This window comes from Tupaia chinensis, unplaced genomic scaffold, assembly GCF_000334495.1.
Source record: "Tupaia chinensis unplaced genomic scaffold, TupChi_1.0 Scaffold000014_1, whole genome shotgun sequence".
Taxonomy (NCBI): domain Eukaryota; kingdom Metazoa; phylum Chordata; class Mammalia; order Scandentia; family Tupaiidae; genus Tupaia; species Tupaia belangeri.
In genome coordinates this window covers 4,621,588-4,648,076 of record NW_006159444.1, presented here as the reverse complement: position 1 = coordinate 4,648,076, position 26,489 = coordinate 4,621,588, and the positions used below count along the sequence as shown (strand labels likewise).

The window sequence follows — 26,489 nt, the reverse complement described above, 5'->3', positions numbered from 1 at the left end:
GGCGGGGGGGGGGTGGGGTGGGGGGGGTGGGGGGGGGGGGCAATGACTCATGTAGACAGCACAGCAAGTGTTCTGGAAAACCTGCATTTGTTCAGAAGTGTCGTGTGCCATAAATTGCAGTATTATAAACAACAACAACAAAAAATGGACATGAAGAGTTTGGGCAAGGGCTAGACATTTGAGGACATTAAGGAGTTTGAGACCTATGCAATCTCAAGGCTCCAACAGCATTGTCAGATGTTCCCCACATTCTGAAATATCCTGCCTCAGTCTACGTTCCCAGATTCTCTGCAAATAATACTATTTTCATACTAAGAAACTGAGGTGAAACTACTTCTAATATTGACCTCTCAGAATTTCTGTGTTTACTTTATTTCTTCTTACTCTTGAATCAGAACAAGGCACTCCCCCCATGATGATATTGAGTCTGCTCTCATCTGTATTTCATGGCTAGCTCTGTCTCTCTATCCCGCTAGCTCTCTCTTTCTCCCATTCTTCTGCTATTTTATTTTCACCTTGTGGTCTTCAACACCTCAGCTCCTCCTGTCTTGCCACATCTCTCACCATCCCTCCTCTCAATTAACTCCCCTTTTTCTCTCATGCTGGTCATGTTACTTCTCAGTTTTAGCTTCCTGCTTGTCTCTCTTCTCTCTCTTTCTCTCTCCTGATGAGCTCATTCTCTTTTCCAGTCAACAATCTCTAATCAGGTATCTGCAAAATCTCTCTTTTCAGATATTTTCATTCTCTCTTGGAGGTTAGTATAAATTGGTGTAACCATTTAGGAAGGCATTGACTAATTGGATTTTTGGAACTGTCCTGCCACATTTTTGCATAGAAAATTATAGGAATAAAAGTCATGGCTTTTTTTTTTTTTAAACAACTCAATACTTAGTAAAATGTTAAATATTTACACCTCCTGACTCTGCTTTCATATATGTAAGGATTTTTTTCTGGGCACATTTTCATGTATAGAAAATTTATGTATAAGGATAATTTCATTGCTTAATATAGAAATAGCACCAATTCCTATCAGTCAGGGAGATTGTAGAAAAAACCCCCTGGAAATAGCACCAATTCCTATCAGTCAGGGAGCACTTAAAAATATCTGAACACAGTAAAATATTGAACACCTATTTAATAAATGGGATCTATTTTACGTGATTTGAAAAGTTATCCACTCTAGAAAATGAAAAAATATAGTCCAAATTGATTTGTTTAGCTGTCTTCTCTCTCTTTCAGACTCACATGTTCTGCACTTAATAGTCCTGTGAAATTTTAAACTCAATAATGTTGAGGGGAAGTTGTTTTCTTCTAATGTCAAATAATAAACCCTCTGAATTTACCTCTTTCCATTTATCATTTTTCCAATTCATCTTGGCATATAATTTTTAAAGGAATTATTTTATTTAACTTTATTTATTTATTTAATTTGACCAGAGAAGGACAAAGTGAGAGACAGAAAGAGAGAGAAGGAAAGTGAGAAAGCAAGTCACCAGTTCCAGGACTTGAACCACATGTGGACATGTGGGAGTCCAGTGTCCTTAACCACCACACCACCTGCCAACCTCCCAACATATAATTTCAGAGGAGCTTTTGAGTCCTTCTTTGTTTGACTGAAATCATGGGTCTTTTACCTAAGTCTGTTGATTCTTCAGTAACAAAGGATTTTAAAAATATACCTTATTTTTCTACATGACTTCTGTCATTGTCTCATGATTTTTTTGCCCTTCCTCATACCTGTAATTCCTCCTTGACTCTTCCTTCTTCTTCACACTTCTTTACCCAGTGATGCCAAATTAGTCCTATCAAAGCATTTACTTGATTATGTCAAACACTGATAAGCTCTTTTTTAGAATTATTTTAAGTTTATTTATTTAAATTTATTTATTTGTTTGTTTGTTTATTTATTTAAATTTGACCAGAGAGGGACAGAGTGAGAGAGAGAGATAAAGTGAGAAAGCAAGTTGCCAGGTCTGAGACTCAAACTGCGGTCAGCCATGTGGGAGTCCAGTGCCTTTAATTGCCATGCCACCTGCTGGCCCCGACTGATAAGCTTTATATTTTTAAGAATTATTTTATTTTTAACTTTATTTATTTATGTATTTATGTGACCAGAGAGGAACAGAGTTTGTGCCAGAGAGAGATAAAGCAAGCTTCCAGGTCCAGGACTCAAGTCACAGTAGACCATGTGGGAGTCCAGCGTCCTTACCACTAAGCCACCTGTTGGCCTCCTGACTGATAAGATTTTAATGATCTTCCCTTACATATAATTTTCCATATTGTCTTATAAGCCATACTTCACGTTAGGCTTAAGCCCTCTTTAAAAGTTTTTCTTCATAGAAATACCAAACTCTACCAGATGATTACTCAACCCTCTCTGAATATTCCAACTCTTCTCCTACCTTTTGACTTGTACAATAACCATTTAATTTTCCTGGAATTTCCTTCACCCTACATTTAAGCTTTGAGACCCACATCAGCTGCTACTTAACACATTTATGCCTTTATTAATCATGTCAATGGAAAATTATTCAAATCTCTAAAGGAAGGGGTTATGGAAATGCATATCTTACATCTCTGTGGTCATTAAATAGCCCTTTATACAGAAAATAACTATTTCTTTGCATCTTAAGTATTTTTGTGTATCTATATTTTCGGAGTGACTTGAAATAGTGAGGCAACAGATATCCCTTAAATTTCAGCTGCTCAGCACAGTAACAGTTTCTAATCCAGGTCAAGAGACTTTCTAACCTCTAGACCTGCTCTCCACTAGGTCCTTAAATGCTCTAGATTCAGATAGCAGATGGGGAAGGCACATCTGTTTCTTGATTGCTTCTTCACAGAAGTGATAGAAACAATTTCCACTCGCTTTCCAGCCACCAGAACCCAATCATGTGCCCACTCTTAAGTGCAAGGGAGGCTGGGAAATGTCTAGAATATACCCGGAAGGACAAGTAATTTGTTTTGGTGACCACAACAGCTTTTGTCACAGCCTTCCCTCCTATTACCAAATATCCATTTGTCCCATGCATGGAACAGAGCACATCTGCACCTTCCCAAGGAGATCATCCAGAGTCACATCCAGCCACGGCATCAAAGATTTGTCAGTGATGTGCTGTCCTCAAGTGTGACTGTAGCTCCTTCTTGTTTGGCAGCCTTATCCTTCATACATGTCAGTATCCAATGGAACAAGGCCAAGTAACTGCAGTAAAAACTTGAATAGAAAAAGGGAAAGGAAGACACAGTGTTATTCTTCCGTAGCAGTTATGAAACTTTACATAGCCTGCATGAAGCGGCTTCTACTCTGAGATGCTGGAAGGTTCTTGATTTTCTCTAATTCTGCTCTTTGGAAGAAAATAACTTTCTATTTTTCCCTTCCACTACTGGGAGGTTCTTTCTTTCCACTTTGTTCTTTAGCCACGCCTGAAGTAGTTCTTGGGAATCTGTCCTTTTGATGGGCTGTACAGTGGCCACAGCACTTCCTGCCAGTGGATATTTGGGGCCTTAAGGGTTAGTGATTTGAGCAACCAGAAGCTTTGTTTTTAGTTCAGGCTTATAATTTCTTTGGCATGCAATTGTCTCCAGATATAGGAAGCTTCTATTCTATTTGCTTATCAGTTTTATCTGCTTGAGACTCATTCAGTTTCCATTTCTAGACCCAGTTCTCTAAGTCTGACCTTCTTTTTTCATTATTGTTATCTTTTTTATTGACAAAAGTTGTATATATTTGTGATATATTTGTTAGATGTTTTGGAATATGTATACACTGTGAAATGGCTAAATCTATCTAATTAGCATATGTATGACTTTCTATAATTATCACTGATTCACAGTGAGAACACTTAAAATTTTTCATGTATACAGTATATTGCTATTAACCATAGTCAACATGTCATATGATAGATATTTTGAATTTATTTATCCCTACTGAAACTTTGGACTTTTTGTCCAATATCTCCAACTCTCACCCTGTCCCTCTCCAGCCCTGATAACCACCATTCTACTTTTTGCTTCTATGAGTTTGACTTTTTCAGAGTCTACACGTAAGTGAGCTCATTAGGTGTTTGATTTTGGTGCCTGACTTATTTCACCTAACACAATGTCCTCTGGCTTCATCCACGTTGTTACAAAAGACAAGATTTCCTTCTGTTTTAAGGGTAAATAATATTGCTTTGTGCATTTTTACCACATTTTTCCATTCATCTGTTTATAGACATGTAGGTTGGTTCCATATCTTAGTTATAAACAGCGCTGCAATGACTAGGGGAGTGAAGATTTCTCTTCAACCCACTGATTTCATTTCTTTGGATCTACAGGGAGACTTCAAAAAGTTTTTTGAAAACCTTAGTTAAAGTATTAATTTTTTTTAGTACTAAAATTTTGAAATCCATACAATTTTTTTTTTATAATGTGTACTTTCTCTTAACTTTTTGAAGGTCCACTTTGTATACCCAATAGGAGGATTGCTTGTCATATAATAATTCTATTTTAACTTTTCAAGGAACCTTTTCTTTTCTTCACTTCCTTGCCAATAAGTCTGGTATTTGTATTTGCCTGTTAGTCTTTTGGCCTTTCCTCATGATTTATTAGTGACTCCTTTAGGACTATTTGAAGCAATAAACTTGGATGGGAACATGATACCTTTTTGGTGTCGCCCTTTGCCACAACACTAAGTTACTTTGTAAACTGAGAAGTCTTATTGGACTTTTCACACTCAAGACTGTTTTCAGTTTTATTTCCTAATATTTCACGGTCAGAAACAGTTGGTTTTTCAAAACTTGTAAGACCATTTATCTTTGATCTGTCTCCATTCACTTCCATTTCTGCTTGAGAACTGTTCAGTTCTTGCCTACACTCACTTCTGTCTTGCAATGTCTTGCTAATGGCAATCCTAGAGGCCACTGCCCACATCATTCTGACTTTTTCTGACCATTTCTCCACGTACATGATCTGCCCTCCATGGTATTTCAGATAAGGCATTTTGCAGTGTTATAACAGGGCTTCCTCGCTTGCTATGTCTGTTTCCTTACCACCATGGAGGAAGTACACATTTCGTATGGCAGTACTTCACTCACAGTATTAATTTATTAATCTCCATGGTTCACTGCTGTATCAGAAAACCACCATATCCTAGTGGCTTAATGTTTTCTTATTCAACTTACCGTCTGATGTGATATTTTCTGTCTGCCCATTCATTTAGGTGCATAGAGTTTAAGTAACGGGTTTAAGAACACTCAGTAAATAGAGCACTGAGATTTGAACCCAGGCAGCTGGACTTTGGAATCTAAATCACTTTTTCAAAGTTTGCATTTTCAACGTATATCACTTATGATTTCCCATCTTCAGCACTTTCTCCCATCTTTCAAAGAGTTGTTGTGCATGTATGTGAGCCTCTTGATCATGTGACATGGCATGTCAGCATTTCAGAGTGTGTGCTGAGAAATTTCATACATCAAAAGCACAGAAGCTGTTTCAATAAAACTCATCTTGCCTCTGTAGATTGTAAATAGCACGTTAATTTGTAATTTGTTCTTCTAACTATGTTATACCTTTTTTTGGGGGGTGGAACTTAAGGTCTTATGGTGATTTGCTGGGTTTTCTTTGTTTACATTTATCAATTTCCTTCTATACAAAGCGAGGCTAATGGATAACTTTACATTTTGATAGGTTTTCTTTTGAAATATACAGGTGCAGGTTTGGTTTACACACTCTCATTAGAGCTCTTTAATGTATGTAGTGCATGTAGGGCTTCTGAAAAACACGCTTTTGTTGACATAGAGGAGAAACTTCCAGGACATGTCATGAGCATATGCTTTTTGAAGTCTTGTTCTTTTCTCTCCCCATTACTTAAGTGTAAACAGATTGCATATGAGGAGGGTAAGTGGCAGAACAAGGGTCCCCACAAGGGGATTTCGAGGTGCTCTGAAAACCAGACTGGTATTATTGGTGAGGAGTTTGTCATTGCGGGTTGTCACGTCTCACAGCGGGAGTCATAGGCTGCTCTGCTTAGTAAACTGCTCCTCCTGATCTATGAAGTTGTGCTTCTTTTAAAAATAAATCTTGTTTTTCAATACCCTGCTTGTTCTCAGCCTCAAGAGCACCTCACACACTCAGACTAATCTTATTATTGTACCGTTACCTCCAAATTGTTAGGAATCACCCCATTTCTGTAGCTGTTGGTTTGTCCATTCCCTCTGAACTTGAGGTAAATGCTGTAGTCTGATAGGACCCTTGAAGTTAGTATGGGATATTTCGACAGGACTTTGAGAATGAAGCCTGGATCACAGTGTGCAATGACCTCTGTAGACTGGAAAAGATTTCCTTCTGTCAGACAGGTGATTAGTTTGCCTAATCTTGTAAATCCACAAAGATTAATACCAGATCAATTCACTTGTTCATTAGCTTATTTGATAAGTTTTTAAAATAATGCTAGTGAGATACACACACACACACACACACACACACACACTAGTTACCAAAAAATCAGCCAGTTAGCAGGATTGGGGCAACATTGTCATGATTTATTAAAAATAGCATTGGAGCCATCAAAGTATGTATTTTTTATTTATTGCACAAATAGTGAATTGATTGAAATATTCAGACCCACAGAGTTATGCCCATTGAAAAAGAAGGTTAATTTATTTTTACATTCTGCAAAAGGCTAGAAGTGCTCAGAAAATTGGCTTCACTGTATTAAATATATCCCCAGAAGCCCACAGAGTTCAAATTCAAGTTTAAATTCATACCCCGAAAACATGAAGCACATATGCTCATGTGGAAGGTAGGCTCCAAGTCCTCTTGTATAATGTCTCTATTATTAATAGTCATTGTGGGCTGTCTGCATATCCCCTAAAGAAAACACACACACACACACACACACACACACACACACACACACACAGAGTGACAACCGGAATTGAGTATGCACCATCTCCAAGGGCATAGTCCAGGGTCTCTAATATATACTGCAAAGCAAGCATTGTACTATTGACAGGTAATAATTACTGATGAGGAGTAACAGGATATCCAGTAAACAGAGGATAAGAAAAATATAGTCTTGCTGGAAGAGTTAAGTACGAACTCCTCAAGGGAAAATGTGGGAGACTGTTGAAAAAAAGACAAGAAAAAAGGAGAATTGTTAAAACTCCACTTTTTCAGTTTCTGAACTGAACTTTTGCTCACAGCAGGTGAACGCAGGCTCCCTCCTACACGGAGACTTCCCCCCCTGCCGACGTGCAGTCTGTTAAGTAAACAGAGACTTTATACTGAGAAAGGAACATTTCTCTATTTTGGCTATGAGTTGTTATTTTTAAAGATTCATCCTCCAAACATTTTCCTCTCTCCTTGCTTATTTTTTCACTAGAAGGAAAATGTACTACTTTTTGAAAATTCAACTACGTGACAAGAAAACGCACTACTAGTATACTCTTCCCACTTTAGGTGGGTCTACCCTTGGGTGTGACCATTCCCTTACCCCTGAGTTGAGTAGCATGGTTCTTACAGTTTCCTCTCTGCTTCTCTTGAGCTTCTGTACATCCTGATTTGAATCGCCAAAGCCTAGTGCACGTGATGGTTGTTTTCTGAATACTTTGGGTTGAAAGGCTAACATCTCCTTTGATACGTGTATGTATGTATGTATGTGTGTATGTATATATCTAGTTCTCCATGTATTTGGAAGTAGCTAAATGTAGTCACTGCTGTGTACTATACTCCATTCTCAGCACCTTCTTCTGAGAATACTGTGCTAATTGTTTAAAGATTGATGTGAACTTTGGGACCAGCAGATGGCGTAATGGTTATGTCACTGGACTCCCGTGTAGTCAACTGCGGTTCAAATCCCAGACCTGCTGACTTAAAACTCACTACAGGTGCTTATGCATGCGTGCCCAAGATCCCCAGAGGAGAATGAAGAAAAGGGATTGTGACATGACCATTCCCCCTCAGGGGTGATTTCTCACTTTCTATCTCTGTCTCATTGGCAAGCGCATGTGCCTTATAGAAAAAAAAAAAATTCTAAAAAGAAAAAAGACATAGCCATTACACTAATCAGTAGTTAGCATACTGGCAATGTTGCTGGACTCCCACGTAGTCGACTGCGGTTAAAGTCCCAAACCCGGTGGCTTAAACTCATGCCGGGCGCGTGTGCGTGCGTGCCCGGGGTCCCGAGAGGGGAATGGAGGAGAGGGGACTGCAACGTGGCCATCCCCCCTGGGGGGTGATTTCTCGCTTTCTGTCTCTCTCTCTCTCTGTCTGTCTGGTGAGGTTTTGCCCTATAGCAAAAACCTCTCCAAAAAGAGAAAAAAAGAAAAAATATTGATATGAACTCGGGGAGAGGGACGTTAGAAATAAGAAGAGGCTTCTTTCTGCACCCTTCTGGAGAATGTACTTCATCGCATTGTACCTTCTTTCTCCTCGTCTGTTTTGCTCCTCTCTAGATATCCTTGCTAACAGCCCCTGGGCTTTCTTTTGTGTACCTTAAAGTATATAAAAGAGCCTCAATAAATTTCCTAGAGTTAGCATAGAGCAACAAAGAATAACAAAATCATATTGATTTTATTGAAATGATTTATTTTGGTTAATAGGCAGTGTGGTTTGACTTATCAGTTTTGAGTCCTATTTCCCTCATTTGGAAAATGAGAAAAATACTACTACTCTTAGAGGTCAACTGAATAAAGGAAATGAATATATCAGAACTACAGTGTAATTCTAGTCGGTGTGAAAAAAATGGGTTGTTCTTTAGTATTAATAAGATAACTAGCTGCCTTAAGAAAATATCGAGCTGAATGCCTGCCTCATGTCTTACACCAAAGCGAGTTCCAAATGATAGTTTCACAACCCTGAACATAATAACATCTGAGTCATCTTACTCATTAAATGAGTGAATTTTATGGTAAATGGTTATATTTTAATAATACTATACAAGAATAAATTTCCCTTTTAAAAAAAATCCCAGAAAATGAAAGAATTAAGCATAAAATCATGGAACTATGCTACAAGAAGACAAGCTTTTTTTTTTTTTATATATGTTATTGGAAGGAGTGGTCTTTTTAGATAAGATATACTATTCTAGGAGCAATCAGTTGGTATGGAGGTAAAGGTGCTGGATCCCACATTGCCAGCTTCATGGTTCAAGTCCTTGACCCAGTGGCTTGAGAACCATGCTGTGTGTGTGTGTGTGTGTGCGTGTGTGTGTGTGTGTGTGTGTGTGTGCCCAAAACCCTGAGAGGAGTTAGGAGTAGGAATTGTAGAATGACCATCCCCCTGGGGGGTAATTTCTCACTCCCCTCCCCACTGAGACTGTATGCACACTATAGCAAAAATAAACAAACAAATAAATAAATGTAACAATATCCTATTCTAGAGCCAAATTCTGTAATAATTAAATGTTTTGTAGAAGAAAATATCAGAAACAAAATCATAAGAAAAACATGATGAAACATGAGAAAAACTTTAAAAGTACACGTGACAATGGGCTCATTGGTATAATATATAAAGAGCTCTTAAGAATCAATATGAGGGAACCAGCAGTTAGTGTAATGGCTATGTCGCTGAGCTTCCATGTAGTCGACCGCAGTTCGTGTCCCGGACCCGGTGGCTTAAAACTCACGCCGGGCGCGTGTGTGTGCGTGCCCAAGATCCCGAGAGGAGAATGGAGGAGAAGGGATTGTGGCGTGACCATCCCCCCTGGGGGGTGATTTCTCGCTTTCTGTCTCTATGTCTCTCTCTGTCTGTCTGGCGAGCGCACGCACCCTACAGTGAAAATCTCTCCAAAAAAAAAAAAAAGAATCAATATGAAAATAACCAATAACCTAACAAAACATTTGGGCTAAGGATAAGAGCAGGAAGTTCAGAGAAAGAACGTATACCACTATTTGATCTATCAAAATTTTTAAAAGAATAAAAATAGGAACCATGAGTTCTGTGTTAGTCCATGGCCTGGTAATTAAGGCAGCTGGATCCCACACGGCTGACTGTGAAATGTGAGGTCCAGACTTGGTGGCTTAAAGGACACACTGGCCACATGTGTGTGTGCCCGAAATCCTAAAAGGGTAGAGAAATGGAGAAGAGATGGTGGCATGACCATTTTCCATGAGAGATGCTTTCTCCCTGTCTTCTTCCCTGTCTCTCTCTGGTGAATACATGGGCTCTCTAGAAAAATCAACCAACCAAACAAACATAAAAACAAATTCTTTGATCTAGCAATTCAACTTCTAGGAATTTCTTAACTATCTATATATGAGTCCAAAACTGTAAGCATAGATATAGTTGTCAAATGAAAGTTTTGTAACAGCAAACTATTTGAAATCAAACCAAATGTCAATGAAGTGGATAAAGAAATCAGCATTTTGTTCAGTGGGAAGTTACTCAGCTATTTAAAACAGTTGAAGATCTCTAAAATCTATGAATAAACAACAAAACAAGGTTCTCAACAAGGTGTTTAGTGTTCCTGTTTTTCATAATCACATGTCTGAATTTACATAGAACATTTTAACTTTTTTCTAACGACTTCAAACCCATCACGCCCCAAATTCCACTGTAAACAACAAACACGAATGCATCCTTTTGTACATAATATCTCATTTAAATTCTGCAGCAACCCTGTGGAAAAGATACTGACACCTGCATTTTAAAATATCACATGTCATGAGTTCTCTCTCATGTTTGCTTGCTTATGAGTTGCAACCTGATAGCCTTGGTGCCAAAACTCTGTTGTACCAGAGAAAAACCTGAACTTCTCGTAATGATGTAGAACCGTCTTCATTACCTGATATTCTCCTTCTTTCCTGGATTCATCTATTTCTGTCTTACCTCCCACACATTGTTCTATGTTCTTTCATGTTGTTCTGTCTTTCCATGTTTAGGACCCTCTTCCAAAGGTGCATTCACACTTCTGCTTGATGAAATTCTCTATTCTATTAAAGTGTCAGCTCAAAAGCCATCTACTTAAAGAATGCTTACCTGCCGTCCTTTGCCACAACGATGATCTCAGCCCAGCCACTGTCCATAGTTAACCGTTTCCAAAGCAACTCAAGACACATCTGTTCAAACTTGTTATATAAGGGGCCAGCAGATGGTGTAGCAGTTACATTGCTGGTCTCCCACATGGCTGACCACGGTTTGAGTCCTGAACCTGATGGCTTGAAAATAACACCAGGTGCATGTGCGTGCATGCCCAAATCCCAGGAGGAGAAGAGATTACAGAGTGGCCATCCTCCCTGGTGGTAAGGGGGTGATTTCTCACCTTCCCTCTCACTGTTTATGTCCTTCTCTCTCTCTGATGAGGGCATGTGCCCTAAGACAAAAACCTCTTTAATAATAAAAATACAGCGAAACAAATAAACAAACAAAAACTTGTTACATGAGTTGAAAGCCATGACCGTTTTGAGAATCGAGGCCCTGTTTTTATTCTCATAACTATTAAAGAGTCTAGAATATAGTATCTGATCAATAAACTTATATTAGAAAAATCATTTACCTGAATCGTAATTTAGTTTTGATTACCTATAGGTTTAAGATCGTCTAAGAATTTGAAATGAGATTTTTTTTTTTTTTTGGTGGAAAATCTTTTTTGGTGTTGCCTTCTAGAATCCAAATGAATCCTCATGCTCTATGAAGAGGAGGGACTGCAGTTTTTTTGTTGCTGATTTGACACCAGTAGATTTTTATGAATGTGAACCTTATGTCTTGTGGAAGATTTTTTGCCTTGTCATACCTTTTTCTTCTGCATTTTCATAGGAACCAGGGGAAATGTGTAGAGGGCATGGTGGAGATCTTTGATATGCTGTTGGCTACATCGTCTCGGTTCCGTATGATGAATCTGCAGGGAGAGGAGTTTGTGTGCCTCAAATCTATCATTTTACTTAATTCTGGTAAGTCGATAACAAAAGGGAATTTTGCCCTGTGTTACTAGAAGAAGTACTTTTTTAGGGACCAGCAGATGGCATGGCGGTTACATCGCTGGACTCCCACACAGCCGACCGCAGGTTGAGTCCCAGACTGCTGGCTTGAAACACACTGGGCACATGTGCATGTGTGCCCAAGATCCCAGGAGAATGCAGAAGGGTTTGCAGTGTGGCCATCTCCCCAGGGGGTGATTTCTCACTTTCCCTCTCACTGTCTCTGTCTCTCTCTTTCTGATCCCACAATGGCTCTTTCTGGCAAGTGGCCTAAGTCAGAGACCACCAACCCCACCTCAAGCCCCCCCCCCCCCCCCCAAAAAAAAAAAAAAAAAAAAAAAAAAAATCATTTCTATTTTTCAACCAGATACAATCTACTCATTACAAAGGCATCATTATGGTAATCTGTAATCACTGTGGATTACTTATGGAAGTAGAGCCATGTCAGTCAAAGATAATGAATGCAAAATGACAAGTAGACATGAACTCAAATGGCGTTTTGTGGCAATATTTGGATTCTTTCACAGAAATGGGAGGTGTTTTATTAACATGGTCCATGTATATAGACATATGCCTGTGAGTGATTTCATAGGGCAGGATGTAGACCAAGTGGCCCTGTTACGAAATTGTGACCAGTTTGCAGCTTCAGCCAATAAAGAAAGAAGATTATTTGAGACAGACCTTGTATCTGGTCAGAACTGATTAGTAAAAACGTAGTTGGCTTACAGCAATTAAAAAGCAAAAACAAAAACAAACTGGTTCTAAAACTGAGGAACATGAAATACAGTAAATTGGTCCAGTTGGAGAGGACATTTTTTTATTTGGTCGATGGAATTTAATGTTACTGTCCCCTCCCGCCTACTTATTCATTTGAGAAGGCTAAGCTAAGAGCAGCATTTATTTTTATTTATTTATTTATTTATTTATTTATTTATTAATTTATTTTTTTTTTGTGAGGTTACTGTTGTATAAAGAGTCACTCCAGGTCATCCAGATGGAAACTATGCTCAGCCTGAATTAACACCCGGACTCCCAGCAGTCTCTGCATTTGGATCTAAGCGTTAGATCTGCTGCCTGTAGGATCTGAAGCTTACAGCTGGGTGTGAGCTGCACAGAAGGTGCCTTTAACCTAGACTTTACCACCGAGCCCCATTTTGTGTCTCATACGGCATCCTTCACGCCGCATAGCTCTTTGAAGCCCTAGGCCTTAGTTTCTCCCACCGTTATGTATGGCCTAGCTTTCTCACTTGCTGAGCAGCAGTTTGTGTTGATCACATACGTAGACAATCCGCTCCCCTTCTCTTTTCATGTGTTCTTTTTCTCTTCCCCTGACAATTTTCTGCCTCTATTCCCCACCAATGCTAGTAACCCACCTTGCTTAATGGGTACCACAGTAATCATTCTCATTTATCATCTGATAAATGGAAATCTGTCCTATTACACTAGGCAAGGACTGAATTACAGAATGAAGTTTCATGAAAAATAATGGGATCCACACTAAGGAAGTGATTACCACGCCATTCAAGTTTCTGGTTCCACTCACACGCATTGTGCTTTTCATTTTGGTCGTTTGTCCTGTCCATTGAAGGGTGCGGATCCCACAATGGCTCTTTATTGGATGAGAGTTCTGGGAGCAGTGCCACTCGGCTGTACAGTGCCAGGTCCTGACCTGCTCCTTCTTCGCTGGAGATTGGCACATGCTGACAGCTTTCATGTGGGCAATCTGCTAACTCCAGGGAAAACAGGCCTAGCGATTTGGGTGGGGGGTGCTTTCCCACTTTACCCAGGAAAGAATACCCCAGACAGGAAGTGGAAATAGCCAGAGTGCTGCAATCCACACCACAGGATGCTCTGATCTTGGCGATCAGACCTATTTCCTTCAGGTCCCTGTAGCCCTTTCCTGCAGTATTGTTCAGTCTCTGTTCCTATGTTGGAGAAGGTTTGTTTTTTAAAATATTGTCCTGGGACTGGCATGTGGTGTGGTGGATACAGCGCTAGACTCCTATGTGGCCAACTATAATACAAGTTCCAGACCTGGAGGCTTTCTCACTTTCCTTTTCTCTCTTTCTGGTCAAATTAAAAAATAACAGTAATAAATAAAATGAAACAAATAATTATTTTTTTAAAAGTCGACATTTTGCCCTCAAAACATGGAAATCAAGACATTTAAGGGAACAGAAGTGGAGGACTGTCTATTGATGATAACACGCATGATAATATCTTTAACTGGATTGGCATGTAATGTGTTTATGCTGAGAAAACTTATTTTACAAGCTGTGGTGATGTACAGTGATTGAATGCATAAAATTAAATGAATAAAATAATAACAATGACCAAAAAAAAACACATGGAAATCATAGACCCAGGATTTTTACAGCCCAAGGGGAAAAAGCCTTCAGACCTCATAAGAAAGACTTTTATGAAAGGCTGGCCCCTTCTCTGTTCTGTAGCTGCCACCTCAGGGTTCGGTCCTTCATCTGAATTCCTAAGTCAGACTGCTTAGACTGCCACACCCTGTCCTGGTGCCTTCACGCCTTTCTTAGGATCATCTGTGTACTTCCTTGCTCTGAAGGTCAGAATGCTTCTCTGGGAAGAGGTACCACCCATGGACAGAGTTGACAGCTGTCTTTCTTCATGGGATCATTGGGCAGCAGCTCGTCTTTTCTATCAAAGACATTGTTGCTGGCTCACGAGAGTGGTAACAAAACAGAAGCAGCATCCCCACCCTGACAACAGGGAAAACACTCCTCTCACTGAGAAGCTGTGCTGTGTTTTGGAAAAGCAGACCTGCCGCTGAGCACAGCTCTGAGTCTCCTATGGCCCCTGAGAAATGGAATCTGAGAGAACGCAGAAACACAATGGGGTATAGAGCTGGGCGCCTTTTTCACACTAAGAAGCAATCCGTCATAGGAAAGGGACCGTGATCAATAATATTCTTTCGCCACTGGAGACAGGGAATTTTCTTAAAATCCCAGCCAATCCATGGCTCTGATCTGGGGCAACTCTGTACCTATCATAAGACAAATCACAGTGTGACTCTAACTCCAAGAATCTCTGACTGAAGCCAAGCTGGAAAAGAGTAAGGAAACCTGAGTTAGAGGCTTTTCTGATGCCCGGAAATAAGCCCTCCATGTGAAGGAACCTTGGGTTTGTGTCTGGGGACACTAGGTTTATGTTGGCCCTGACTTTGGGGCAAAGGCACAAGGGCAGTTGAAATGTTGTTGTGAGGACCTGCTAGGAATGCCTTTTTTGGAAGCTTTGAGAGGGTCTCCCAAATGCCAACATGTCCACGGGAAGCCTATTCACAGCTGTTTGGAAATAGGATGTATTCGTCATGATTGTTTTCTTTTTTTTTTTTTTTTTTTTTTTTTTTTTTTTTTTTTTTTTTGAGAGATTTTCGCTATAGGGTGCGTGCACTCGCCAGAAAGACAGAGAGACAGAAGGTGAGAAATCACCCCCCAGGGGGGATGGCCACGCCGCAATCCCTTCTCCTCCATTCTCCTCTTGGGATCTTGGGCACACACGCACCCATACCCGGCATGAGTTTAAGCCACCGGGTCCAGGACTCGATCTTTGGTCGACTACATGGTAGTCCAGCGACATAGCCATTATGCCAACTGTAGGTCCCATGATTTCTGCCTAATTTTGGATAACTTATTACTTTGCTTGCAAAAGGCTGGGCTCATACATAGGATGGATATTGCTTTTCCATTCCTCCCCAAGAGTTCCTGGTTAACACAAAGATGTCTTTGCAAAATCAGTGCCAGTTTCAAGGCATTCTGAGAACTGGTCAGACAGAGCTCAGGAATAGGACAAATAAGAATAGAGTAGAGGGGCCAGCAGGTGGTGATTAAGGCACTGGATTCCCACATGGCTGACCATGGTTCAAGTCCTGGACCCAGTGACTTGAAAACCATGCCCCAAAGCCTGAAAGGAAAATGTACAGAAGGGGTTGCAGTGTGGCCATTGCCCTTGCGGGTGATTTCTCATTTTCTCTCTCTCTGTCTCTCTCCGAAGAATACATGTGCAGTATGGCAAAACAAAACAAAACAAAACAAAAAACTAAAACTAAAATAAATAAATAAGAACAGAGCAGAAGAATTAAGGGTGACAGCCTGTGAGGAAGACATCATGGTAGGGAAGGATGGGAAGTTGGAGGCACCAGAGGAGATCAAAAACAATACCAGTTCGTGGTTGTCCTTCTACCCAATGCAACTTCAGTTCTTCTTCTCAATAATTCAGATATTTCTCATTTTTCTAGGTCTAGCTCAAATCTCACATCATTCGGGAAGTCTTGCTACTTACTCAAGTCTATTATTATTGTCCTTCTCTAGATTATTATAATTTTTAGAGTCAGTGCCATACTCTCCAGCATTTAGATAGTTGATCGACTGATTCCATTTATTTATCAAAAATATTCATTTGCTTATCCAATAATCCACCTTTATTGAGCCCCTACTATAAACTTTTTGCCAAATATACACAAATAACAGTCACAGTCATATGTTTTTTTTTCATTTTTAAAACTTTAACCTACTCTTTCTCTCTTTTTAAATGTTTATATTGCATTTCCTAATTTCTCTATAAATTATTTGTACAATATATATTTTTTAATTTCTCACATCTTTATTCTATAGACTAAAGACAGATAGTACAGCAATCTGTCATTTGATAGCGGCTTATTTGTTGGACATAGCCAGGGGGGCCTGAAAAGTTCTCACTTTCCTCATGCTGTCTCCCTGCTTCTGAGACATAACATCAATGCATACGGGGTCTAAATAGTATTGAACTATTAAATTAAAACAGCAATGTCTACCCTCGGGGTTATTGTGGGGAAAGGGGAACCTGTGTATAAAGTGTCTAATGCTGTTCATAGAACGTAGTACGTAAATCAATGGCGAAGATGCTCATCACTGATGAAACCTCTGACTTTACTTGAGCAGGTTTATTTTGTTTTTGTTTTTGTTTTACCATATAATTAAATGGACTAGTTTAAAGGCCACCAGATAGTATCAAGAAAATGTGGGGATTTAAAGATCATAACAACAACGGAGATCTGATCATTATCCCGGGACTTTGTAAATTATGCTATTTCATTCTGTTTAGAGGAGTTTTAGAGCGAGATTTAGTTCATGGATGACAACCGATTATGATTTGAACCTTAATGTCAAAAGACCTTGATGAAAACTCTGCAGCAAACGATCACAGAATCATGCTCTGTTTATTTGTCATTGATCAGCAATCATTTCCACTTAGTCTCCTAGCCCCTTAGAATTGATTCAGTTAGAAAGCTACCCTTTCAATCAATGTTTTTCAAGGTACAGAAAAATTCCCATGTTCAAAGCTTTAGACATGCAAATCTATAATCCCTAATGTTTGGTTTGGCCTTCATATTCAAATTAATAAAATTTTTTATCCCTTTTCTGACCCCTCTTTTGATGACAAGTCTATATATTTAATTCAGAAGACCACCACCCATTTCCCTTCTTTCACTGGCCTTGGAGAGCCAGTCAGACAGACCCTGATTTCAGCTCCTCTGTCCTCTCCATTTAACTGTAGGTCCTTTCTCTTCTTCTAACCACAAACTCCATTTATGCAGCAGTCTTCTCTGCCTGTCGGTTCCCTGTATCACCATTAGCTAGGTAGGACCATCTGTTACTCTTGACATGTCTTATCCTATTGAAATGTAGCTGGATTACCTGTTCATCAAAACTGATCTTCAGCTAACATATCTCTTTTTATTGATGGAATATGAAAGAGGAATAAGAGTCAACATACATAGATGCTTAAAAACCCTAGGTAAGAACAGAACATTAGAAACAATAGTGCCACCATCTCTAAAATGTGTGCCCCGCGTTCTTTAGACAGACCAGATATGGAGTGTAGAGCAGGAGCGTACATGTTAGACGTAGTCACAAAACGATGTGGGCTGTTGTCTGTCATCCAGTTCTGCTTTGTTAACTGGTGAATCTTGTCATCATGGTGCCCTGATGATGCCCAAGCTGATGAAAACCTGTCTGCTTTATACGTGTTCATTAGAAACCACACTCCATTTAGTTCATGATTAATTATAATGAGCTCTTATTGCAAGACTCTTTCTTCTTTATTTGCACTCACTGTATTGTAAGATTATGAACCAGATCATTTTTCCAGAGAGATTTTTTTCAACAGGGCACATATACTTGACAGAGAGGAAGAGGACAGAAAGTGAGAAATAGCCTCCTTGGAGGTGGGAGAGATGGTCACGCTGTAATCCCTTCTTCTCCATTCTCCTCTCCTGGGATTTTGGGCATGCACACACACATGCAGCTGATAAAAGTTTCAAGCTGCTGGGTCTGGGACTTGACGGCATGAGTTTAAGCCACCGGGTCCAGGACTCGATCTTTGGTCGACTACATGGTAGTCCAGCGACATAGCCATTATGCCAACTGTAGGTCCCATGATTTCTGCCTAATTTTGGATAACTTATTACTTTGCTTGCAAAAGGCTGGGCTCATACATAGGATGGATATTGCTTTTCCATTCCTCCCCAAGAGTTCCTGGTTAACACAAAGATGTCTTTGCAAAATCAGTGCCAGTTTCAAGGCATTCTGAGAACTGGTCAGACAGAGCTCAGGAATAGGACAAATAAGAATAGAGTAGAGGGGCCAGCAGGTGGTGATTAAGGCACTGGATTCCCACATGGCTGACCATGGTTCAAGTCCTGGACCCAGTGACTTGAAAACCATGCCCCAAAGCCTGAAAGGAAAATGTACAGAAGGGGTTGCAGTGTGGCCATTGCCCTTGCGGGTGATTTCTCATTTTCTCTCTCTCTGTCTCTCTCCGAAGAATACATGTGCAGTATGGCAAAACAAAACAAAACAAAACAAAAAACTAAAACTAAAATAAATAAATAAGAACAGAGCAGAAGAATTAAGGGTGACAGCCTGTGAGGAAGACATCATGGTAGGGAAGGATGGGAAGTTGGAGGCACCAGAGGAGATCAAAAACAATACCAGTTCGTGGTTGTCCTTCTACCCAATGCAACTTCAGTTCTTCTTCTCAATAATTCAGATATTTCTCATTTTTCTAGGTCTAGCTCAAATCTCACATCATTCGGGAAGTCTTGCTACTTACTCAAGTCTATTATTATTGTCCTTCTCTAGATTATTATAATTTTTAGAGTCAGTGCCATACTCTCCAGCATTTAGATAGTTGATCGACTGATTCCATTTATTTATCAAAAATATTCATTTGCTTATCCAATAATCCACCTTTATTGAGCCCCTACTATAAACTTTTTGCCAAATATACACAAATAACAGTCACAGTCATATGTTTTTTTTTCATTTTTAAAACTTTAACCTACTCTCTTTCTCTCTTTTTAAATGTTTATATTGCATTTCCTAATTTCTCTATAAATTATTTGTACAATATATATTTTTTAATTTCTCACATCTTTATTCTATAGACTAAAGACAGATAGTACAGCAATCTGTCATTTGATAGCGGCTTATTTGTTGGACATAGCCAGGGGGGCCTGAAAAGTTCTCACTTTCCTCATGCTGTCTCCCTGCTTCTGAGACATAACATCAATGCATACGGGGTCTAAATAGTATTGAACTATTAAATTAAAACAGCAATGTCTACCCTCGGGGTTATTGTGGGGAAAGGGGAACCTGTGTATAAAGTGTCTAATGCTGTTCATAGAACGTAGTACGTAAATCAATGGCGAAGATGCTCATCACTGATGAAACCTCTGACTTTACTTGAGCAGGTTTATTTTGTTTTTGTTTTTGTTTTACCATATACAGTCACAGTCATATGTTTTTTTTTCATTTTTAAAACTTTAACCTACTCTTTCTCTCTTTTTAAATGTTTATATTGCATTTCCTAATTTCTCTATAAATTATTTGTACAATATATATTTTTTAATTTCTCACATCTTTATTCTATAGACTAAAGACAGATAGTACAGCAATCTGTCATTTGATAGCGGCTTATTTGTTGGACATAGCCAGGGGGGCCTGAAAAGTTCTCACTTTCCTCATGCTGTCTCCCTGCTTCTGAGACATAACATCAATGCATACGGGGTCTAAATAGTATTGAACTATTAAATTAAAACAGCAATGTCTACCCTCGGGGTTATTGTGGGGAAAGGGGAACCTGTGTATAAAGTGTCTAATGCTGTTCATAGAACGTAGTACGTAAATCAATGGCGAAGATGCTCATCACTGATGAAACCTCTGACTTTACTTGAGCAGGTTTATTTTGTTTTTGTTTTTGTTTTACCATATAATTAAATGGACTAGTTTAAAGGCCACCAGATAGTATCAAGAAAATGTGGGGATTTAAAGATCATAACAACAACGGAGATCTGATCATTATCCCGGGACTTTGTAAATTATGCTATTTCATTCTGTTTAGAGGAGTTTTAGAGCGAGATTTAGTTCATGGATGACAACCGATTATGATTTGAACCTTAATGTCAAAAGACCTTGATGAAAACTCTGCAGCAAACGATCACAGAATCATGCTCTGTTTATTTGTCATTGATCAGCAATCATTTCCACTTAGTCTCCTAGCCCCTTAGAATTGATTCAGTTAGAAAGCTACCCTTTCAATCAATGTTTTTCAAGGTACAGAAAAATTCCCATGTTCAAAGCTTTAGACATGCAAATCTATAATCCCTAATGTTTGGTTTGGCCTTCATATTCAAATTAATAAAATTTTTTATCCCTTTTCTGACCCCTCTTTTGATGACAAGTCTATATATTTAATTCAGAAGACCACCACCCATTTCCCTTCTTTCACTGGCCTTGGAGAGCCAGTCAGACAGACCCTGATTTCAGCTCCTCTGTCCTCTCCATTTAACTGTAGGTCCTTTCTCTTCTTCTAACCACAAACTCCATTTATGCAGCAGTCTTCTCTGCCTGTCGGTTCCCTGTATCACCATTAGCTAGGTAGGACCATCTGTTACTCTTGACATGTCTTATCCTATTGAAATGTAGCTGGATTACCTGTTCATCAAAACTGATCTTCAGCTAACATATCTCTTTTTATTGATGGAATATGAAAGAGGAATAAGAGTCAACATACATAGATGCTTAAAAACCCTAGGTAAGAACAGAACATTAGAAACAATAGTGCCACCATCTCTAAAATGTGTGCCCCGCGTTCTTTAGACAGACCAGATATGGAGTGTAGAGCAGGAGCGTACATGTTAGACGTAGTCACAAAACGATGTGGGCTGTTGTCTGTCATCCAGTTCTGCTTTGTTAACTGGTGAATCTTGTCATCATGGTGCCCTGATGATGCCCAAGCTGATGAAAACCTGTCTGCTTTATACGTGTTCATTAGAAACCACACTCCATTTAGTTCATGATTAATTATAATGAGCTCTTATTGCAAGACTCTTTCTTCTTTATTTGCACTCACTGTATTGTAAGATTATGAACCAGATCATTTTTCCAGAGAGATTTTTTTCAACAGGGCACATATACTTGACAGAGAGGAAGAGGACAGAAAGTGAGAAATAGCCTCCTTGGAGGTGGGAGAGATGGTCACGCTGTAATCCCTTCTTCTCCATTCTCCTCTCCTGGGATTTTGGGCATGCACACACACATGCAGCTGATAAAAGTTTCAAGCTGCTGGGTCTGGGACTTGAACTGCAATTGGCCTTAACTGCTATGCCACCTGTTGGCCTCCAGAGCATTTATGTTTTTAAAGTTTAGAAATAAGACAATGATTCAGAATCCCTGTATGTAGATGAAACAACGTTTTAAAACATATTGAGTAAACATCAAGGTACATTAATTCTCAACAGTCAAAGGTTTCAGATAGGAGCAGGCCTTGGAAATTATGAACGGGCACATTGTCAGCAATGCCCATTGTTGTCAAGTTGGAGACTTGATTATGTTATCTCTTGAGCTCTTTCTAATGCCAAGGCTTCTCTCTGGGAGCCTGCTGATTGTCATTATTTTGAGGTAAGTGGTACGTTTTAGTTGTTGAGTGGTCCGTGGTCTACTTCTCCTTGGCTGTTGGGTCTCTGAAGGCAGCCAATTAAATTTGAAGCCTTTCCCTCCTGCTAGCTTCATACGTGGCCTTAAGCAAACCCCATTGCCTCTGTCAGTTTCCTGAATATGTGGTGTGATGTGGACTGTGTCATCAGGGAGGACTGGAAAAGAAATTGTGCTTCTTATTTGGAAGGGTATTAGATTCCTTTAGACAAGCAGCTTCCTTGGGCCTAATGTAGGCAATAGAAATGACCAAACCTGACTTATAGAATTCTTGTGGCTCTTGAAAGAAGGGTCACATGGTTAGTAAAACATACCGTGCGTGGGAGCAGTTAGTATCAAATAGATGTGCAACGTTACTGTGCTTCAGCTGTGCTCTGCAAACACAAAAACTCTGGCTTTGCTCTCTCTGAAAGAAATTACTCTGTTCTAGCACTTAATAAATACATCCCAGACTGAGAATTATTTTATTTTATTTTTTTAGTGTGTTCTTTTTTATTTTTATTTCATTTTATACATTCAGTCACATTGTTTAGCTTACAAAGTGAACATTTAAGTATGTGAACATGACTCTCTCTAGGGGAGGGGTTCCTGTTCTTGGGAGCCTGGAAGTGGGGTGGGGGCAGTTGTGCCCCTGCCTCAGTTTCCCTTGCTGGCCAGGAACCTAGAGATGGAACTGTCAGTCTCCTGCAGAGCAAGGACCACCCCAGACAGAATACTGAGGCAAGATTTCACCCTTGCCGTTTGAAATGAAAAGATTACGTTCTGACTACAAAGGTGTTTTTGGGAACAGATTTGTTTCAGGCCTTAGATGGGATGATTTGGTACTGCGTCTTTTTGCAGAGATCACTTGGAGCTCCTGAACACTGGGGAAACCAATAAAGTGCCTGCAGCCAGGGGAAGATATGGAGAGTTGTAACGTGCATTCTTAGAAGTGGCAAAAGGCCACAGGTGTGGGGAGAATGCTAATCTTTGCCATGTCCTGTGTATTACGAGTAGTTTCCCCTCATGCCCAGACATCAGGAGAAAGAGGAGTTGCTTATCATTTTGTGCTCTTGAGAGCATCAACAAAGAGAATGCCAAATTCTAGGTCTTTGATTTGTTGACCATTTTTTTCCCTAATTTCTCTTATGTCCAGTTCAGAAATGATATAAATAGGTACTCTTCTTTTTCAAAGTTTTTTATTTCCTCCATAAGAAAGACATAAAGAGAGAGGAAGAGAGAAAGAAGACTCCCTGAATAGGGTCCCATGCTGCAATCCCTTTTGGTCTCCACCAGCCCAGATCATGGCATGCATGCAAGACCAGTGAGGTCCCAGGATGCAAACCCAGGACCTATCCCATGGGGATCTGGTTGTGTTACTGCCGCACCACTGCCTGGCCCTGAGAATTAATATTCTTAGGTTTATCTAATGTATGAACTTATGAAAAAAAAAAAGCCCAAAAACTCTCCCAGTGTTGACTTAAACGTGCTTAACACGTGCCAAATATGAATTAGATATTTTAACCTAAGTGAGTGATGGCATGTAGATTGGCCTCTTCCCCCAACTTGCTTGTTACAGACACTGCTTGGGCAGTGATGCTACAGCATCACTTGTTTTGGCATAAACACTTCACTCATTGTGTTTTACTTGTTTCTGTTTGTATTTGAGATACTTAAAATATAACTGCTAGATTCTAGGGCATTCATAAGCATTGATGAAAAATCTGTCATTGATGAAACAGTTCAGTGTTATATAGATTATCTAGATTGGTGTGTCTCAACACTGATCACACGTTTTTATCATCTTGGGAGGTTTTTGGAAAACAAAATCCCTGTGTAGAAACTCACCCTCAGTGCTTCCCATGTACTGGATCCATCACAGTCCCTACATATCAACATTTGTTTAAATCTCCCCACCAAGACCCAAGTGTGTGATCAAGATTGAGAGCCATTGATCTGACTAGTGTGCAACATGCTGCTATTAATGTCTTAATAATAGTTTTAAGAACATCACTAAGACAAAAGAACAAAAATTAAAAATTAAAAAAAGTTTAAGAATTCACCTTTAATTTTCAGAACTGTGTGGAACTTAGTTTGAAAGTGATTAGTCTGGGACCAGCAGTTAGCTTAATGGCTATGTCGCTGGACTCCCATGTAGCTGACTGCAGTTTGAGTCCCAGACCCAGTGGTTTAAAACTCACACCGGGCGCTTATGCGTGTGTGCCCAACATCCTGAGAGGAGAATGGAGGAGAAGGGATTGCGGCATGGCCATTCCCCCTGGGGAGTGATTTCTTCCTTTCTGTCTCTCTATCTCTCTCTGTCTTTCTGGTGGGTGCACATGCCCTGTAGCAAAAACCTCTCCAAAAAACATAAGAAAACAAAACAAAAAAGTGATTGGTCTAAATCATGAGATATCTATTAAAATGAAATAGCTCCATAGTCTATTATAAAACGAATCATTCTGCCAGCTGCAAGTACAGGAGTGATTGCTCAGAACTGTGGGGGCATAAAAATAAGGAAGGCTGGCTTCTTCCATGGGCTGGGTTGGGCAGGGGCACTGATAATCAGCTGGTTATTTGAATATGCTGAGATCAGGGCTGTGATGAGCGTAGGCACCGAGGACTGCAGAGACCCCATGGCAGGATCCTTAGCTGAGCACTGATTCAGGAGTGTGTGCTGAGAATGAGTAGGATTAGCTGGAGGCAGCAGGCCAAGGGGGAATGTTCTGGCTTCAACATTAAACTAACAGTGAGGGTCTCACCAAACCACTGAGCCTCTATTCATTGGTATCCTCATTGTCTTAAATTATTTTAAATAATTATTTGTTTTAATTTTATCTTTTATTATTATCATTTTCTCAATGTGCCATAGGGCACATGTGCTCACTGGAGAGAGAGAGAGAGAAAGTATGAAAAGTCCCACCTGGTCTGGGACTTGAACTACAGTCGGCCATGTGGGAGTCTTTAACCACCGTGCCTTTAACCACCGTGCCACCTCCTGGCCTAGTATTCTCCTCTTTTAAAGAAAAATAATAATTTCACACAGTGTTGTCAACCCAGTAGATTTTCTCTGGTAAATAAGATACTATAGTTTAAAAACCTATTACTAATACCCATTATTTTATAACATTTTTAAGTGGAAAACTGTTAAACAATCTAATCACCTTCCAAGACTTCAGAGTCAAGATAGCTATCCTAGTCAAAAGATTAGAGTTACAACCAAACCCTATATTTAGAAAGGCCCTGGGTACCCTCTCTCTGCCCTTATGCCTGGCACATGAAACTATAATCTAGAAGTGTTTTGACACTTGAACTGAAAATAAAAGAAAGACAAAAAAGAAACATTAAACTGTAACAAAACTGCACTAATTTTCTGAACCAGAAGCAAATAAAGTATTGTTTTTTTAAAAAAGTTTATTTTCTTCATGAGAGAGAGAAGCACCCTGGATAGTGCCCTGCTGGCCAGCCAGGATTACGGCTTGCAGAGGCGGACCTGGGTTTTGAACGTGAAGCCTTCCCACGTGGTCTCCAGCAGCATCCCTACCACCTGCACCACCAAAGAATGGGTATGCTTTCCAGAACAATCAAAACAGAACATCACACTGCTCTGTAAAGTTTTGAGTCTAAGTGAAACGTCACTGTGCTGAGTAGGAAGACCTCCTCTGGGTCTGACCTTCCTACTCTCAGCCCTGTTGTTCCCTCTGGCTGCTTCTCTTGGCTTGAAAGAAGGAGGGAGAAACAAACTCCCTGCTCTGTGATAGCCATCTGCTCCTGGGTCCTTGCCCGCTTGGTTCAGAGAGCATATTCCACCGGCTTGAGCTTCCTGCGCCTTCCTCCAGACATTGATCAATGTTGCCTCAGTTCTCTTTTCTCTGAGTTTTTACTTTAAATCTACTTTTTAGATTTTATTTTTCTTCTGGCATTTAAGAAAGACAACAATATCCCACCCATGTGAGTGATGTCTGTGGTTCTGTAAACTGCAAATTGTTATTCATTGACTTGAGCACCGATGACTGAAGACTTACTGTTTTCTAGGAACTGAGCTAAGTGCTGGAAATTCAGTTGCCTTTAGTTGCCTCATTGGTAAAATGGGAAACCTGCATTGTGTTTGCCTGGAGTGAGGTATATGGACCTCTTTCTGGGACCATATCACTGTTGATATGCAGTGGTCATATCAACACAGGTATCACTACTAGTAGTGATTAAAAAGGCAGTTACTACCTCAAGACCTCGTGGTCTTATGAAGACAGATGTAACGAGATTTCTTCTTTAGATATAAAATTGTTATTACAAAAATAGCATGTTCAGTTCAGATAACTTAAGAATTTAAAAATATATTTAAAGGATTTTAAAACTACCTGAAATTAACCAACTTGTGGACATTTTGATGCATCTTAGCACAATATAGTATAAGTTAAGAGCAAAGGATTTTGTTTCAGTCATAGAGTGCAGACACTCGGTATATATTAAGTGGGGACATACAATGCCTCTGCTTCATAGCATGTTCAAATCCCCTTTCTGCTACTTTTTACTTGTAACTTTTTGGACAAGATGCTAGAAGTCTACCTGCTTATATTTCCTTTGTTCATGATATTGAAATTATAATAATACCTAC

At 39.6% G+C, this 26,489-nt stretch overlaps 1 protein-coding gene across 3 annotated transcripts in view; it reads left to right on the top strand.

Annotated features, from left to right (window-relative positions):
- ESR1 (estrogen receptor 1) overlaps positions 1 to 26,489 on the top strand; it is a 307,128-nt gene that overhangs the window by 254,948 nt on the left and 25,691 nt on the right. For all 3 annotated transcript variants that reach the window (XM_006140006.2, XM_014585919.2, NM_001317072.1), the window contains 1 exon segment: positions 11,737 to 11,870. In XM_006140006.2, coding sequence (XP_006140068.1) covers positions 11,737 to 11,870 — 134 coding nt within the window.